Source organism: Microtus pennsylvanicus, chromosome 20 (genome assembly GCF_037038515.1).
Source record: "Microtus pennsylvanicus isolate mMicPen1 chromosome 20, mMicPen1.hap1, whole genome shotgun sequence".
In the NCBI taxonomy this organism is placed as follows: Eukaryota; Metazoa; Chordata; class Mammalia; order Rodentia; family Cricetidae; genus Microtus; species Microtus pennsylvanicus.
The window spans coordinates 30416276-30432270 of NC_134598.1; the positions used below are offsets into that span (position 1 = coordinate 30416276).

The 15995-nt window shown below is 43.9% G+C and overlaps 1 protein-coding gene across 2 annotated transcripts in view; it reads right to left on the minus strand.

Annotated features, from left to right (window-relative positions):
- Positions 1 to 5650: 5650 nt before the first annotated feature.
- Positions 5651 to 15995, minus strand: part of Ntn4 (netrin 4) — a 97242-nt gene continuing 86897 nt past the window's right edge. Inside the window, exons 8-10 of one of the 2 annotated variants that reach the window (XM_075954350.1) lie at positions 13251 to 13319; positions 10339 to 10509; positions 5651 to 6574 (exon numbers count right to left, since the gene is read on the minus strand). In XM_075954350.1, the coding sequence (XP_075810465.1) occupies positions 6438 to 6574; positions 10339 to 10509; positions 13251 to 13319 (377 nt within the window). In that variant the 3' untranslated portion in view covers positions 5651 to 6437. The remainder of the gene's footprint in view (positions 6575 to 10338; positions 10510 to 13250; positions 13320 to 15995) is intronic. The other variant, XM_075954348.1, reaches the window with a different exon arrangement.

The window sequence follows — 15995 nt, forward strand, 5'->3', positions numbered from 1 at the left end:
TGCACCACACGCATGCCTGGGTGTCTTAGGAGACCAGCAGAGGGGGTCAGATCCCCTGAAACTGGAGTTACCGATGATTGTGAGGCCACACGTGGGTTCTGGAAACCGAACTTGGCTCCTCTGAAAGAGCAGTGAGTGATCTTAACCCCTGAGCCATCTCTGCAACCCAGTCCTGATCATTTTTATTATCCTTTTCTACTGTTTCTTTAGTGTTTTATCTCCTCGAGGCATATTAGTTCCTCAAACACAACTAATAGGCATTAGGCAGAAATGGGGATAAATATTCAAAAGGCAAAAATTAGGGTGTGTAACCATGGCAACCAACTTCTTTAAGTAGTTAGCTGAATGTACCGCTTCAGCCCGCACTTACTAGAGCGAGCCATCTCATTCTCTCTCCAGTTGCTGTTTTCCTTTCTCCTTCCCCCTTCGTGTCCTGCCTCTTCCTATACATCCTCAGCTGGCAGAGTGCCGGCGTTCTGTATTCCTCCCTGTTTCCTTGTCTCACTCTGGGTGGAAGCAGAATTTGCCCACACAGCGCAAGTCACAGCCGAGAGAATTGATTTGAAATGCCGTTGGGTTTCACAGCAGCTTGGTCAGGGTCATTACTGATGAATGCAGAAGCTGCTTTCCTGTCCAGATGGACCTCACAAAGCCCAGCCAAGGGGAGAGACGGGCCCTTACCGTTTTGTCTTAACGGGGATGGCCACCGGCAGCATTGTAACAAAGACAGTAGAGAATCACAGAATATAATAGAACAAACACGTCGGTGTCTGAAGTATGGGGAAGGAGAACAAGGGAGACGTAGAGCTTCAATGCTCTTCTCTCAACCAGGATCCAAGAGAAACGGCGGACAGGAAAATGTCACAGCTGGCCTCAGTTCCCGTGGAAGCCGTTCTGATAGCCGAATCCTTGCAATAATGCCTGAGGCGTGAACTTTGTGAATTAGAATGCAGAGGCTCAAATCCAGGCTTCCTGCTTCTGAGCAGAGTGCCCTTAAACAGTTTTTTTGTGCCTCCTTTTCCTCATTTGGGAAATGGACATAGTGATATGACGCATAGCAGGAGTGTTTCGGGGGATACATGAGAGTAACACCCAAGAAGCAATTAGGATTCTTTATATAAAATGTAATTATTTTAGTATTGTGCATGTGGGCAGATGGGTGTGTGTACTGTGACACAGGTGGGGAGGTCAGAGGGCAACTCTGCAGAATCAGTTCTCTCTTTCCACCTTTGTGTGGATTCTGGGGATCAAACTCAGTTGCCAGGCTTACATCCCCAGGTGGCAGGTGCCCTTGCCTGTCCTCACTTATAGATTCTTAATTGGTATTTGTTATTATGTTTACTTTTTTATTCACCAATTCTTTGTTGTTGTTGTTGTTGTTTTTGTTTGCTTTGGTGTTTTGGGGACAGGATCTCTCTTTGTAGCCCTGGCTGGCTTCAAACTCGGAGAGGTACTCCTGCCTCTGCCTTGAAAATACTGGGATTAAAGGTGTGTGCCACAATACTTGGCATGGGTCACCAAGTTCTCTTTGCTACTCCTGGTTGGTTGCACCCAGGCGTTCTGAGCAGATCCTCATACGGAGCTGTGGATACTTGCTAGAAGGTGCTTTTCTTTTCAGCAAGCAAGACCCCTCGTCTGGCTTCTATTTCTTCCTGTTCAGAGGCACACACTATGACTTATCAAACCCAGGCCCACTGAGGCATTCTAAGCAGGTGTTGTACTGTAGAGGGTATCCCTACCCCTTACTGGAATGAACAGTCTCACATTTTAGAAATAAGTGTTTGATCCAGTGCAAATTCCTTTTTTCTCTGCATTTTTAGTTGTTCAGCATATATGAATACTAGAGACTTAAGCATTTACCATTTAAAAAGATCATAGGTTTCAAGCATATTCGTTAATGTTTGAATCGTACGGAAACATTTACACGTCTTTGCTGCGGCGCAAGGACCAGAGGGAACATCAGGCTTGAGAAAGTCCATCCAGACACATCCTTCTCCAGAACGGCTGGGAACGAGCCGTCAGTCATGCGAGGCACACTCCTTCGTCTCTGTTCCATTCTTATCATACCAATCTCCCTTGCAAAACTGAAGCTGTTCATAAATATTTTCCTCCCAAACTGTGGGAAATAAGTTGTGAGCAAGGCGGACTCTTTGCTAAGGTTATGTTAGGGGGCGGTTTATCATCTAAACAATGAGCACAAAGCAGTTCAGTCCTGGGGCCTCTGACAAGAGGCCAACAGGGTGCTCACCCTTGTTCTCAGGCATTCCAGGGGAGTGGCAGACAGACAGCCACCGCAAGACATTTTCAAGGCCCCCCCCCACCCCCACCACCCTTCAGAGGGCCATCTCTGATCGTTTAGAAAAGGATTTGTTTTGCAAGGACTTCAAGTGTCCCAGGGAACTGTTTACCCCTACTAGGGCTGCTGTGTGCTTAACAGGGCCAGATGCGCGTGGCTGCTTGACTCATGGTCACATCCCCACAGATCTGACCACATTACATGGACACTATTAAAAGATCATCCTGTTATTGAGACTTTCCATTGCATCAGATACTAAACATCAGTAACATTCCTCTACAGGGAAAATGATGTAAGAGGGGCACAGGCTGTGTTGACCTCAGGCACATCAGGATAGGTATGTGCGGATTGCTCAACGAGCGGCTGACTAATTAAAGCCCCAGTAGTATAGGGAAGAAAGCTCCAGGGGCATAGACGTTCCCCCTGGAGCTCCTGAGGGATGGGTTTCGGTCCAAATGTTGCCATACATGGAAGTTCGGTTTGACTCCGTTGACTCAATGGTTGACCCAGGTGGTTATTTTGTCAAAATGCTCAGAATACAGAGAATTCTCAGACCTACAGAGAGAGAGCAGCCCTGGCAGGGATGGGACGGTGGAATGGTGTTTTGTTTGGGATCTAGCAAGAAAGCTTGCCTGGAGACCAGAGTGCAGAGCTAGCCACTAGTTAACCACAGAGGCCAGGCAGTGGTCGCACACACCTTGAATCCCAGCACGCGCCTTTTTGACCCCAGTACTTGGGAGATACGTGCCTTTAATCCCAGCACTAGGGAGGAGGAAACAGGAAGTGATATGGCTGGGCGGAGAGAGGAACATAAGGTGAGTGGAGACAGGAGCTGGTCCCTTTCAGGCTGAGGAGGTGGCGAAATAAGAAGTGGCTGTGGCTCGTGCCTTAGTCTCTGATTTTTCAGCATTCACACCTACCTATATTTGACTCCAGGTTTTTTATTATTAAGACCAATTAGAATTCGTACCACAGAGTGGAACGTAGTGTTAAGAAAAAGTCCTAAGTAGGGCGGCTCCGCCGGCACAAAGAAGTCCCATTAGGTCAGATCAAACCAAATTAAAATGCCTATCGTTTTATTAAGTACAGAGCTCTCGGGTGGCCAAGTGCATGGCGGGGAGACAGAAAAGTGGGGAGCCCATGCAAATGTTTCTCCTCTGGGAGCCCACTTAAATACCATGTAGCACGCTGGGATTTGGAGTCCTGACCAAAGCAACTCCCAGGCCAGGGAGGCTGGGATGGATGCCAGGGGCTGGGGCCACGTTCCAAACTTAACATGTAGTAGAGAGCAAAACAAGAATTCTCCCCTTTTTCTTTCTCTAAGACCCACCTCACCCCGACTTTCACCGCTCCCCACTTTGGAAACCAAAGGGTGCCCCCTGGATGTCGAAAGCAACAGTGGGAAGACTGCAAGTGATTTCAGAATCAGATATTAAGAAATTATTATAATATGGATTTCTTTTTCATGTTGCAAGAAAGATGCTTTAAAGAGCACCTATACGGAGGAAAGTTCAGTCTCAGGGGACCTGCGCTAATCAGCTTTCTGTTGTGGCAAAACCCTGAGGTGAACATCTTAGATGAAGAAGGACCTATTTTGGCTCACGGTAACAGAAGTTTCAATCCATGGTCACTTGGCCATGTTGCTCTTGGGCCTGTGCTGAGGCAGAGCATCATGGTGAGGGTGCAGAAGAGCAAAGCACCTCCCCTCAAGGGAGCCAGAAAGCAAAGAGGTCCAGGAAGGAAAGGGCTGTATCTCCAAGGGCACCTCCCTTCCTGTCACCAGGCGCCACTTCCTAAAAGTTCCACCAGGGGTGATGACCAAGTCTTTAGCCGGTGGGCCTCAGGCCAGGGGACACGCCAAGGTGACAGAGATGGAAAACATTACCACCCAACAATTAGGCAAATTATATAAAATTAATCTTTTGGTTATGATTTTACTTGATCATATTTTAAAACTACCACTGGCTGAATTTTTATTGTCGGGGAAAAATAACTGCAGAAACAGCACAGTGAGAGCCAGTCAAGTAAGAGGGGACCTGTTTTCCCTGGAAGGACAGACATTGCTATGATCTGTTTTCAAAGGCTGAAGAAACCATGTAATCCAGTAAGTGTGTTTTTAGGTTAGGGGGTGATCTTGCATTGTGCCGAAGTTTTCCCTCTATCTAGTGCTTCCCATTTCAAGCTCTCTACAGTGTAATCAAATATCTCGCAACATTAGTGTGTTCGCCAGTGTATATGGTCGGAGAACAACTTTCTGGGAGCTGGGTCTCTCTTTCCACCCTGTTGAGGCGCTCTCCCTTCTTCCCTCCCTCCCTTCCCTCCCTCCTCCTCCTCTTCTTCTTCCTCCTCCTCCTCCTTCTTCTTTTTTCTTTTGACTCAGGGTTTCTCTGTGTAGCCCTGACTGTTCTACATTGGAACCCAGAGAACCTCAAATTCAGAGATCCACCTGCCTCTACCTCCTGAATGCTAGGATTAACTTGTTTTAACATTAATTTCTTTTCTATGTGTACGGTGTGTTGGCATGAGTGTGTTCTGGTGTGTATGCAGAAGCCAGAGGACAACCTGACGGAGTCAGTCCATTTCTTAATTATTGCGTGAGTTCTGGAGCTCGAACGCAGGTCATAAGGCTTGCACGGCAAATGCTTTTAATTTGCCCACTAAGTCATTCCCTCATAATTTATTTTCTAAATTTGAGGAATTAGATTTAAGTCCCCTTGTTGAGAGAAGTTAATCTTTAGCACTATTGAAGAATTGGCTAGGAGACAAAGGTCAGTAGGTCATATTCCTTTATTACATACATGAAATATAAAAACAAATTCACAAGGCAATATATATATATTTTTGTGAGTCCACAGGACCTCAGAGAAAAATATGCTCCGGATATGAACCTAAAGTTTCGGCACTGTGGCTCTGGTTTGTAAATTCAAGTACATTAGAAACTGTATGCAGCGTGGCTATGCCTGTATAAAGAAAAATGAAGGATAATGAAAACCAGTAATCGCGTGAACTATCACATATATTGTATTATGAAACAGGTAAATGTCACGACTATGTACTGTTAATAAAAGAAGGGAGAAAACTGGTCCAATGTTCATGTTTAAATACTAAACACAAAAAAAAACAGAACAAATTCTGTGTTTACAATCATTTTCGAAGTGTGTCCAAGTGCATCACAAATAAATGAGCTTTTTTGACAGGTAAAGCCTACTTCCCCTTTATGCAAACATATTTCTACGTTTGTGGTTTCTTTCTCTTCTTTTAAAGTCTCTCTATCTCTCTTTCTTCTTCTTCTTCTTCTTCTTCTTCTTCTTCTTCTTCTTCTTCTTCTTCTTCTTCTTCTTCTTCTTCTTCTTCTTCTTCTTTTTTTTAAGTTTCAGTATGACAAGTATCTTGCAATCTAACCTCTCACCCCGAACCGAGACTTCACACAACGTTCTCCTTTTAGGCTGCGTCTTTGCTGTGTTTCTCCCAATGTCTACAGCTAAATGGCATCGTTTCCTTTATCCACGGCTCCTGGGTCTCTATCCACCCATGGTGGCAGTGCTTCTGTCTCGGCAGGTCTTCTTCACACAGCTCTTCTCTTGTCTTCCCATCAGGAGCCGGCTCCAAACATCCACAACACCAGCGGTAGGTAAAGTGCTTTACGCAAGGAAATACTATGTACACACACGTGAAGTTCCTCTCACGTCCTGCCCGCCCAAGTCCACACACAGCACACAGCCAGGCTCTTTTTAAGAAACACTTTTCCTGACGGTTGAGTTGGGGGCGGATCCCTAAAAATCTCATTAATTCCTTAAATAGCATCAAATACAATGGACACGACATATCTCAAGCTGGGAGCAGACCTCGCCAGGGATACAGCCTCTGATGGATGCGTGCTAAACATCACGTCGCTATTCAAATATTCTCCATAGCTACGACTTTCAGAACCAGTTCCACAGACAGCAGCGATCAGCTCGGGGTTTCATTTCTCTTTCTGAAACAAAACTGTGTTTGAGCGCAGATCTAGAACAGATAGATCGGACAAGGCCTAGGCATTGGAACTTTTTTCTACATTTTGGCACTTCAAAAATATTCCAGTTTCATTTCAAGATCTCTTTCCCATTACACACATGTCTCTGTGTGCCTCACGTGGCCAGTGCTATTTGCATTCTTTCTTTAAGATATGCATGACCCTTCTCCCAAGAGCTGGCTTCCAGCGCTGGACAAAGCTCTTCATATTCACAACCAGTTTGCCTGTTCTTACGTCTTCGTGTCCAGCAACAAGGTACTCCAGACCTGAAAGCAGAGAGGAGACGGGCGCATGACTCTGTTAAAGGAGGGGACACAACTTCCAGAGTTTCAGACATTCCCGCTTCAGACTTTCATATAGGCAGGGACAGAAGGTAGGAGATGCGTTCAGTTCCCCCTGTTAAGCAAGAGTCCCCCGGACTCAAACTCAGGGCTGTCTGGTTCTAGACTGAGTGGGAAAGAAGTGAGGGATCGATGGGCACTTAATGCGTCACTGTTCCCTGGAGATCATTCCAATTAAGAAGGATTTACACCTGGCAGTGGTGGCAACGCCTTCCATCCCAGCGCTCGGGAGGCAGAGGCAGGTGGATCTCTGTGAGGTCAAGGCCCAAGCGAGTTCCAGGACAACCGGGGCTACACAGAGAAACCCCTGTCTTGTAAAACAAAAAACAAAAACAAAACAAAATGAAACAAAAAAAGAGAAGGACTTTACAAAACTAAAGCAACGTGAGGAAAACATTAGAACTGTGAATGACAGAAAATGACATGTATTCTCTCTATACAGCCGTATAAAATAACATACAATGACATGTATCTTTCTATATAATTATAGTTGAGGACTGAATATATCTTTGTATTTGAAGAATAAATATATCCTACTTATTTGTTTATGAACAAAATAAAGCAAAAACAAAATTTAAAAAACTGGTGAAAGAAACTTGACCACAGTTAGTTCTGCCCTTGTAATTAAAAAAAAAATTCAGACTTTGAGTAAAATATTTTGGCTAACAAGGGCACAGAAAGATGGAGTGCCTCCTCGTGTACTACCTAAGGAAATGACAATATTCCTCATTACATATTTGTAATGGTGTCAGTTTTGATATTTTGAAACAATTTCATAAAATGTAGGGCATATAACTTTCTAAGACAAAGAGTTATATAGTCATAACATCTAGCTAAAATTTTAAAGTATATAACTCTTTGTCTTAGAAAGTTATTTTGGGCTGGAGAGATGGCTCAGCGGTTAAGAGCATTGCGTGCTCTTTCAAAGGACTTTGGTTCGATTCCCAGCACCCACATGGCAGCTCACATCCCTCTGTAATTCCAGTCCCAGGAGACCCGGCAGCCTTTTCTGGCCTCTGGGCACTGCATGAACAAGATGTGCAGATATTGATGCAGGCAAAACACCAAGACACATAAAGATAAAGGCCTAAAATAATAATAATAATAGCAACTTGTAGATCAAAACCAGTATTTTAAATTACTTTAAAGTCACAAATAGAACAAATAGTTCAGGAATTTACCATCTGGATTATTAATATAAAACTAATACAAATGATGCCGAATAAACCCCCAGCATACGGAGTACCATCAAACCATAGCACACGGTTTTCTTTAACATCCCTTAATATCAGTTACAATTGTCTATCTTACAGGTTCATATCTGCTCTGTTATATGTTTGAGGGCACAATATTTTTTTGTCTATAACAAAAAGGAAGTGTACTCTGGTGCTAGCATTGGCATTTAAAGACACACGGCTGATGAAATGTGTGTACGAGTCACAGGGGACTGGGCTGGCGCGGGCAGCCAGTGGATCGCTCCTGTTCAAAGGCAACACAGCAGAGAAGTTGAGGCGTGAGTTTTTTAATCAGCCTTCTTTAGTTTTCATCATTGGACATGTAAAAATGGAAAAACAAAAGCAAAATGAAACAGTGTCTGGTTTTGCTTTGGCAGCTCCCAGATTTTTCTTCAAAGCAAGTAAACATGTTTTCAAGAATTCTTTGAATAATTGCGCTTATGTTTTCAATTGTGATGAGCTCAGAGGGTTCTCGGACTCTGGCAGAAACCTGAGCAGGAAATAGAGCTCACTTCCTGGAGGGTGGCTCAGACGGTCAAAGCTTTTGTTTTTAATGTCATTCTGCAAAATTGGACAGACCTTTTTTTCCCCTTTTGCCAAGATAATAGAAAATTGCTCAGGAGAGCCCTTAAGCACAGACCATTGGGAAACAGAACTTAAATGAACGACTCTTATTTTCCCATATTCAAAAATCCAAAATTCTTACTTATTCTTCGGAGTTATGCTTTGGAACTATTTACTTTTATAATAAAAAAGTTTTCCTTCTATCTTATTGAAATTTAAATGAGATTAAGTAAAATATTAGAGGTAAGAAATTAGTTAACCCGAGGAAACTTTTTGTTTTAAATCACCAGTTAAGTGTTTAGATTAAGGGGATAGTTTGTTTGTAGTTTTTCTGTTATCTGTTTCTTTTAATTTGTTAATTAAAAAAAAAAACACAGAAGAGTTCTTTCTAGCATAACTGTGCTTTCCTGGCTCGGAAGGGGAATAAATTAGATCTAGAATATAAAGGATGCTCCTGCCTCATCTGCCTACAACCCAGGCCATGGCTGCTCCAACAGGAAGTCACGGGGTGCACGTACAGGGAAGCGGGAGTTTAGAATCGATCATCTGAGCATTATAGTATATTTGGGTGCTGATGCTGCATGGGTATCAAAGATAGACTGTGATCAGATATCTATATCCTATCCTGGCTTCAAATTTAGCGGGGGGGGGGGGGGAGGGGGCCGCAGAGAAGTAGATGAGGACACGGAACGTGAGGTGTATGTTTAGGTGTAGGATGCAGTTTTGTTATCCTTAGCAGAGTGTTGACACAAGCGGATGGAAGGTTGCTAGGGGAGACTCTTCTCTCAGCTGGTCCTCCATCCTGAAGGGACCATCGCCAGAGGTCTGTCTTTATAGAATCAGGAAGGTCTGAAGAACTCATCAATGAGACAGATGATGGTAGGGCACGCCTGTAATCCCAGCACTCGGGAGGCAGAGGCAGGCGGATCTCTGTGAGTTCGAGGCCAGCCTGGTCTACAAGAGCTAGTTCCAGGACAGGCACCAAAGCTATAGAGAAACTGTGTCTCGAACCCCCCTGCCCCCGCCCCCCAAAAAAGGCCTCATCAGTGACTGCTGTCACCACCACCTCTGTGTTAAGTTTTTCAGGTTCAAATCTTATCTTTACTCCTGTTCCAAGTTCCTCTAAGGTTGTATTTAAATTATTTGCCCCTGCTGTTTCTCCTTGGAAACCAGAAGGATCATTTAATGAAAAACAACACGATGAAAACTTGAGAGTTGTTTTCTGTGCAGGGAAAACGGACGCCTCTCATGCAATAGGGAAGACTGGTTTTTTAGTATCATTTGCACAGAAGGTTTTATACAAGTGCTTCCTTTGCGGACAGGTTCTTGTGGAAGAGGACCTAGCTGTCGAATAATGCATGCACGGCAGAGAAGTTCAGGGAGGTGCTGTTGGTACAGCAGGCGCTGGAACCAAGCTGAGCCTTCTCTTTCAGAATGGAATGTATTATATTGTTAGATTTTTAAAATATTTTATGTTTGCAGAGCACATGGAGAAGATGAGGTTTTGTCTTTCTCTTTCTCTCTTTTTCTTTCTTTCTTTCTTTCTTTCTTTCTTTCTTTCTTTCTTTCTTTCTTTCTTTCTTCCTGTTTTTGTTTTTTTGAGACAGGGTTTCTCTTAGCTTTAGAGCCTACCCTGGAACTAGCTCTTGAAGACTAGGCTGGCCTCAAACTCACAGAGATCCGCCTGCCGAGTGCTAGGATCAAAGGTGTGTGCCACCACAACCCAACTGGGTTTTGTATTTCTTAATGTTAGTTAAAAGAATTCCTTCTGGATATTCAGAAGGTGAGGGGGGAGATGATCTCAGGGGGTTTTGGTTCAGAGGATGAAGACAGCCAATGTGCCCAGACAAGGGCCACAAGATGAACTAATTAAGTCCAATTAGTGCTCACCTGGATTGAGGATCGGACATGTGCAGCCCCTGTTTGTCCAGGACTCAGGGTATAGCGTCCTCTTGCCTCGTAAGAGCTTCAGTTTCGTAGACTGTAGGACTTTTTTTATCTTCACGTTGACCTCGGCATGGGAACCTTTGTCATGAGCTGATAAAATCTTGATTTTTAACACTGGAATGACACAATTCCAAAAGTTAAAAAAAATGTGGAGTTCATGTTTTCTTTGGAAATTTGAACTATTTGAAGATTCACTTTCAAGTCTGATGGAAAGCTGAATAGACAAAAATCATAATATGGAAATTCTGCTTTACAATCACGAGACTCGTTCTTTTTCACCATGATTTAATCTCATTTATATTTTATTTTCTCTTTATTGGGCAGTTTCAACTTTTGCCCCCTCCCATGTTATGACACTAGAGAGATATTATCCATTGCCTCCTACAAATAAAAATTTAAGTATATTCAACTGAGTGAGGCACGGTAGCGGTGGATCTCTGAGTTCAAGGCCAGCTGGGCCTACAAAGTGAGCTTCAGTACAAACCAGGGCTACACAGAAAAATCCTATCTCAGAAAACAAACAAACAAACAAACGCATTCATATATCAAAACTACCAAGGAAGAAAAAAATAGGAGGATGAACTATTGTCATGATTTTATGTAGATTCTGATTATATATTATAATATGTATTTATTTATGTATATGTATGTATGTTATACACTTCAGTGGTTTGCTGTCTATGATGTTATGGCAGAGAACAAAGTGCTTTGGTAGAATATAGTTTGCATCGCCATAGTGATGCTATAGCATTATTATTATTTCCTGTTGTTTGGAGTACAATATAAGCTGTCTAGGTGAGGTAAAGTACCCTCCAATTTGATGGCAGGACTATTGTAATCCTTTTCTTTCATTTATTTTAGGATTTATTTATTTTTATTTTATGTGTCTGAGTATTTGCCTGCATGCATATATGTGAACCATATGTGTTCCTGGTGCCCATGGAGACCAGAAGAAAGCATTAGAGCCCCGTCTGGAGCTATAGTTATAGACAGTGGTGAGCTACTATATGCACGCTGGGAATCGAACCCTGGTCCTCGGCTAGACCAGTAACTGCTCTTAACTGTTCAGTCGCCTCCCTAGACCCTTCTTTTAATTTTTAAGACTTGGAAAGTGTTTCTAAATTGACACATAGAAATTATCCATGCTTATAGAATTCCGTGCGTTATTTTAATATGTGCGTTGTAAAGTGTAGAAGAGGGTAAGCTGACCTGTTCAAGCCCTCATTATGCCTCTGTAGTGAGGACACCATAGTCCTTCCCCCCTCTCTCTGCAGTATACGGTGTAATACTAATGTGACATGTAATTCCATATGTCATGCATGATGATTACAGATCATCTTCAGTGTTCGACTTGAATTCTGATTCTGTTATGCTCTTCTGTCTATGAAATGCATGGGGCCTAAAAATTAGGGAGTGGAATATGTCGGGGGAGGGGAGAGTGTAGACCTAGGAACACTAGGTTATAATTTTCCGTATCATTAAGGGAGCGTGTACAGATTTTGATAAGACCATGGTGCGTGATGAGAGAAGCCTATTTTAGCTGATTCCGTATTTCAAGAATGCCACGTCAGACAGCCGTCTTCACAGAATCAAGGATCAGAATTATAGGGCATCCTGAGAATCAGTCTAGTCTTAAGAAATTGAGTAAAGCGTTTCTAGGCCTGGTTGCTTTGCATAGAGTTGGACAGGCTCCTGATGAGATGAGGTTGTGTGTGTACACACAGAGTGCGTAGGCACGACTGCTCCAAGGCAGCGGGGGACCTTGCTCCTTCACCACCGTCACTCGATAAATACTGGAAACAGGAATACACAGCAAAACCAATTCAGTGAATTCCCCCCCCCCGCCCCATTGTGTTGGAGAATAAGCTCCTTTTCCTTTATTAGACACTATATTTTCAAAATTCTTCTTCTACTGGCCAAATTGGGGAAGAAATGGGGGTTATGCTTGCATCCCAGGGTTCTTCTATGTAAATAGACCCGGCTGCCTTGAACCTCACTTTACAGACCAGACTGGCCTCCAAGTCACTGCCCGCCTCTGCCTCTACCTCCTGCGTGCTGGGATTAAAGGACTGGGTGAACCACCATGCCTGGCTGTATGCTTGCAATTTTAGATAAGATTTATATGCTTTCTTAAATTTTTATTTGTTTTTATTTTATGTGCATTGGTGTTTTGTCTGCAGGTTTGCATGTGTGAGGGTGTCAGATCCTCTGGAACTGTTCCAGGTGGTTGTGAGCCGCCACGTGGGTGCTGGGAACCAAACCCGGGGTCCTCTGGAAGAGCACTCAGTGCTCCTAACTGCTGAGCCATTTTTCCAGCCTTACTTTTAAAAAAACCATTTATTTCTTAATTCTTATAAGGTTAAAGACAATGTTATCAAGAATGGAAACATTGGCAGGCTTGGTGGTTCCCAGCACCAGGGAGGTAGAGGCAGGCAGATCTCTGTGACTTGGAGGCCAGCGTGGTATTAAGTTTCAGGCCACGGAAGAAAGAACAATAAACAAAATCAAGAATGAAAATACTCTACTTGGTTTTGGGGATCTTGACTGAAAACCTTTCTCTTTATTTGAATGCATATGTTCAGCCATTTAAGTCCTGGCTATTCTGGAACCCACTCTCTAGACCAGGCTGGCCTCAAACTCACAGAGATCCACCTGCCTCTGCTTCCATAGTGCTGGGATTAAAGGCATGCACCACCACAGCCTGGATGAAACACCAATCTTAATACCTCACAGACAGTCATCTTACCATTTCCCAAGCATCCAATGTGCTATGGAATCTCAGCCTAGAGTTTCCGTAGACAGCTCAGTATTTAGTTTGAATAGGAAGTACAGAAGCATGGGGTGCTCAAACTCACCGTACGAATACTTCATTCCGCAGAATGCCTTGGGGTTTCCTAACACTTGTTCCTTACATTCACATTTACCTACAGAAAGTAAATGGAAAATTGTGTTACGGGGTGGCGGGGGGGGGGCAGGGTGGCGAGGGAGGGGTGATGATTCAGTAGGCAAATGCAGGTCTCAGAGCTTGCTTCTTTGTTGATTTCTATATAACACCTGTAAGTATTAAGCAGTCATGGGAATAGTTTAAAAGAAGTACATTCTCTTTCCAAATAGAATCGACTATCATCTAATAAAATACCGACCTAGGTAGAATATGGAAGATAAAGGCGACATCAAATTTCAAAGCACAAACTGATGTTGTCATAAATACAGTCCAGCATCAATAAAAAGGAACAGCTAACAGTGTACACTTACAGGAAAGTAACTAAGCATATTAAATAGCCCATTAACAGTTATGTCAACTAAAATCCAATAAAATACCTGGTAGCCCATCGAAGGTAATTGGATGCCTTACCACCTGCTGGGCATGATGATGATGTCATTCAGAGCACATAAGTATGGGCATGATACAGTTCTTGCAATTTGGCAAGTAAAAAAGGGGGTGTATAAAAAAAGTGATTAAGTGGTCTAAGACAGACGTACAACATGCACTGGGCGGTAGTGACACACGCCTTTAATCGGGAGGCAGAGACAGACAGATCTCTGTGAGTTCGAGGCTAGCCTGGTCTACAGAGCGAGTTCCAGGACAGGCTCCAAAGCTTCAGAGAAACCCTGTCTTGAGAAACAAACAAACAAAAAAGAAAGAAGTACAACATGCTTAGGTGGGAGGAGGGTACAATGTTTGGGAAGAAGAGAAAAGCCTTCTTGACTGAAGAAGGATCTAGAATGGTCGTTTACAGAAAAGGGTCGTTTCTTCCGACCATTGAAATCGTCTGTTAGAGCTGCTGCACATGCCAGGCCCTGTAGGAGACTGTCATAACACCTTAGTACAAAAATGAACGTCATGAAAGCGAAGTTTGCAGTTATGAGAGGATCGTCGTGTCACTAACAGACATAGAAACATTAGCGGGGGCATTTCAGTGCTTTATAGTTTTAAGGGCTTTAGCAGCAACCACCTATCTAGTTAGTTGCTTTAAGGACGTAGCATAGTAGTAACTCTCTGGAGGGAGAAGCAGCTGAAATCAGAACTCAATAAAAGCAAGAGTCGGTGGGGCACTGGAGACACAGGCAGCAGAGTAGCTGGCTAGCGTTTCTTACAATTTTGCCTCTGGAGCCACACGCTCCGTCATGTGCAGATGTAGTCACCACTGGGGCAGCACTTCGGATGCAGAGGCAGAGAGGACACACTGCACTGCGGTGAGACAGGAAGGGTGGCTTCTCATAGCAAGACCCAGAGGCACTAACCCAGACGTAGCAGGAAAGAGGGAAAAATGGATCTGGCCCAGACCGAGAGGATGGACAAGGAGGAAACATTGATTCAGAGGATGCTGGCAGGACATCTGGGCAGAAATGCCAACCCAGTGAGGGTGGTACGTGTACCTCTGGCATCTCAGCTACAGCGACGCATGCTTCAGAAAAGAGAACCAGAGTTACGCCTGGAAAAGCCCAAGTAGAATTAAAAAGTGGGAAAGGAGTGGAAGGCGCTTAAAACCGGCGGTTGTGATTCATTTATAATCTAAACCCAGCAGAGGCGCTCATTCAGAAGTTGCTCTAAAGTGGCTGGCCCATGGCCTTTGAGAACGGCATTGAAGCCGGGAGCGTGCCAGCTAGCATGTTGCCATAGAATCAAGGGGACCACGAGAGAATGGTGTACACCATCCCTCACCACAAAGCTGTCCGTCAGTCCTCTGGGCAGCACACAGGTCTGTCACTTGAAGGTCTGTCTTTGACTTCCTAACAACACCCCTTTTTTTCCCACACAGTCAGAGTTCAAGCATTCACATGCGCAGGTCAAGCTGGGTTCCGTGAGGGAGCTTATGTTGTCTCAGCTATTCAGAAAGCCAAGCCCAAGGGACTGGTTGAGCCCAGGAGGGCACGCCCAGCCGAGGCCTATCATGAGAGCCAATTTCAGAGACTAATATTTTTCATTCATCAGGGCTTAAGCAACCTGGAAATGGAAAAGACCTGTTTAGTTACAGTAGGATCGCTGGGACATTTTGAAAAATGAACATGGCTCACAGTTTTCTGGTACTAGTGAAAGCCAGATTTGTCATTTGGGAAGCCAGAATTCACATCTGGTGTTTTCTACCTCACCAGTGGGAGAAATGATAGATTAGAGGGCTGAGCTTAGTCCTCAAACACTTTGCCTACCAAGGACAGGGCTCAGGGCTTCATCTCTGGCACTGACAAAGAAGGGAGTAAGAGAAATGGAGGGAGGAAAGAAAGGAAGGAAAGAAGGAAGGAAGGAAGGAAGGAAGGAAGAAGGAAGGAAGAAAAAGAAAAAAGAGAAAAATTATTTCCTTGTGATACATAGCAGTATTAGTAGGCAGATTGCATCATAATGGTAGTCAACAGCTTTTCATGGTGTTTACCGTAGATCGATAGACAGGTAGGCAACTAGATTCAAGGATGAAAGGGCTTTTGTAAGTGCTTAAGAAACAGGCTGCCACTTTTTGCTGAAGAAAGGTACCCGGGAGCACTGAGCTATACCAGAAGGGAATGTTGAAGCTGAGCTGTTTTCTTCCCTCAGGAACGCATCCAGATGGATCCCAGAGCCTCCCTGGGGACATCCTAAGCCTAACAGCTGTGGGGACACTTTG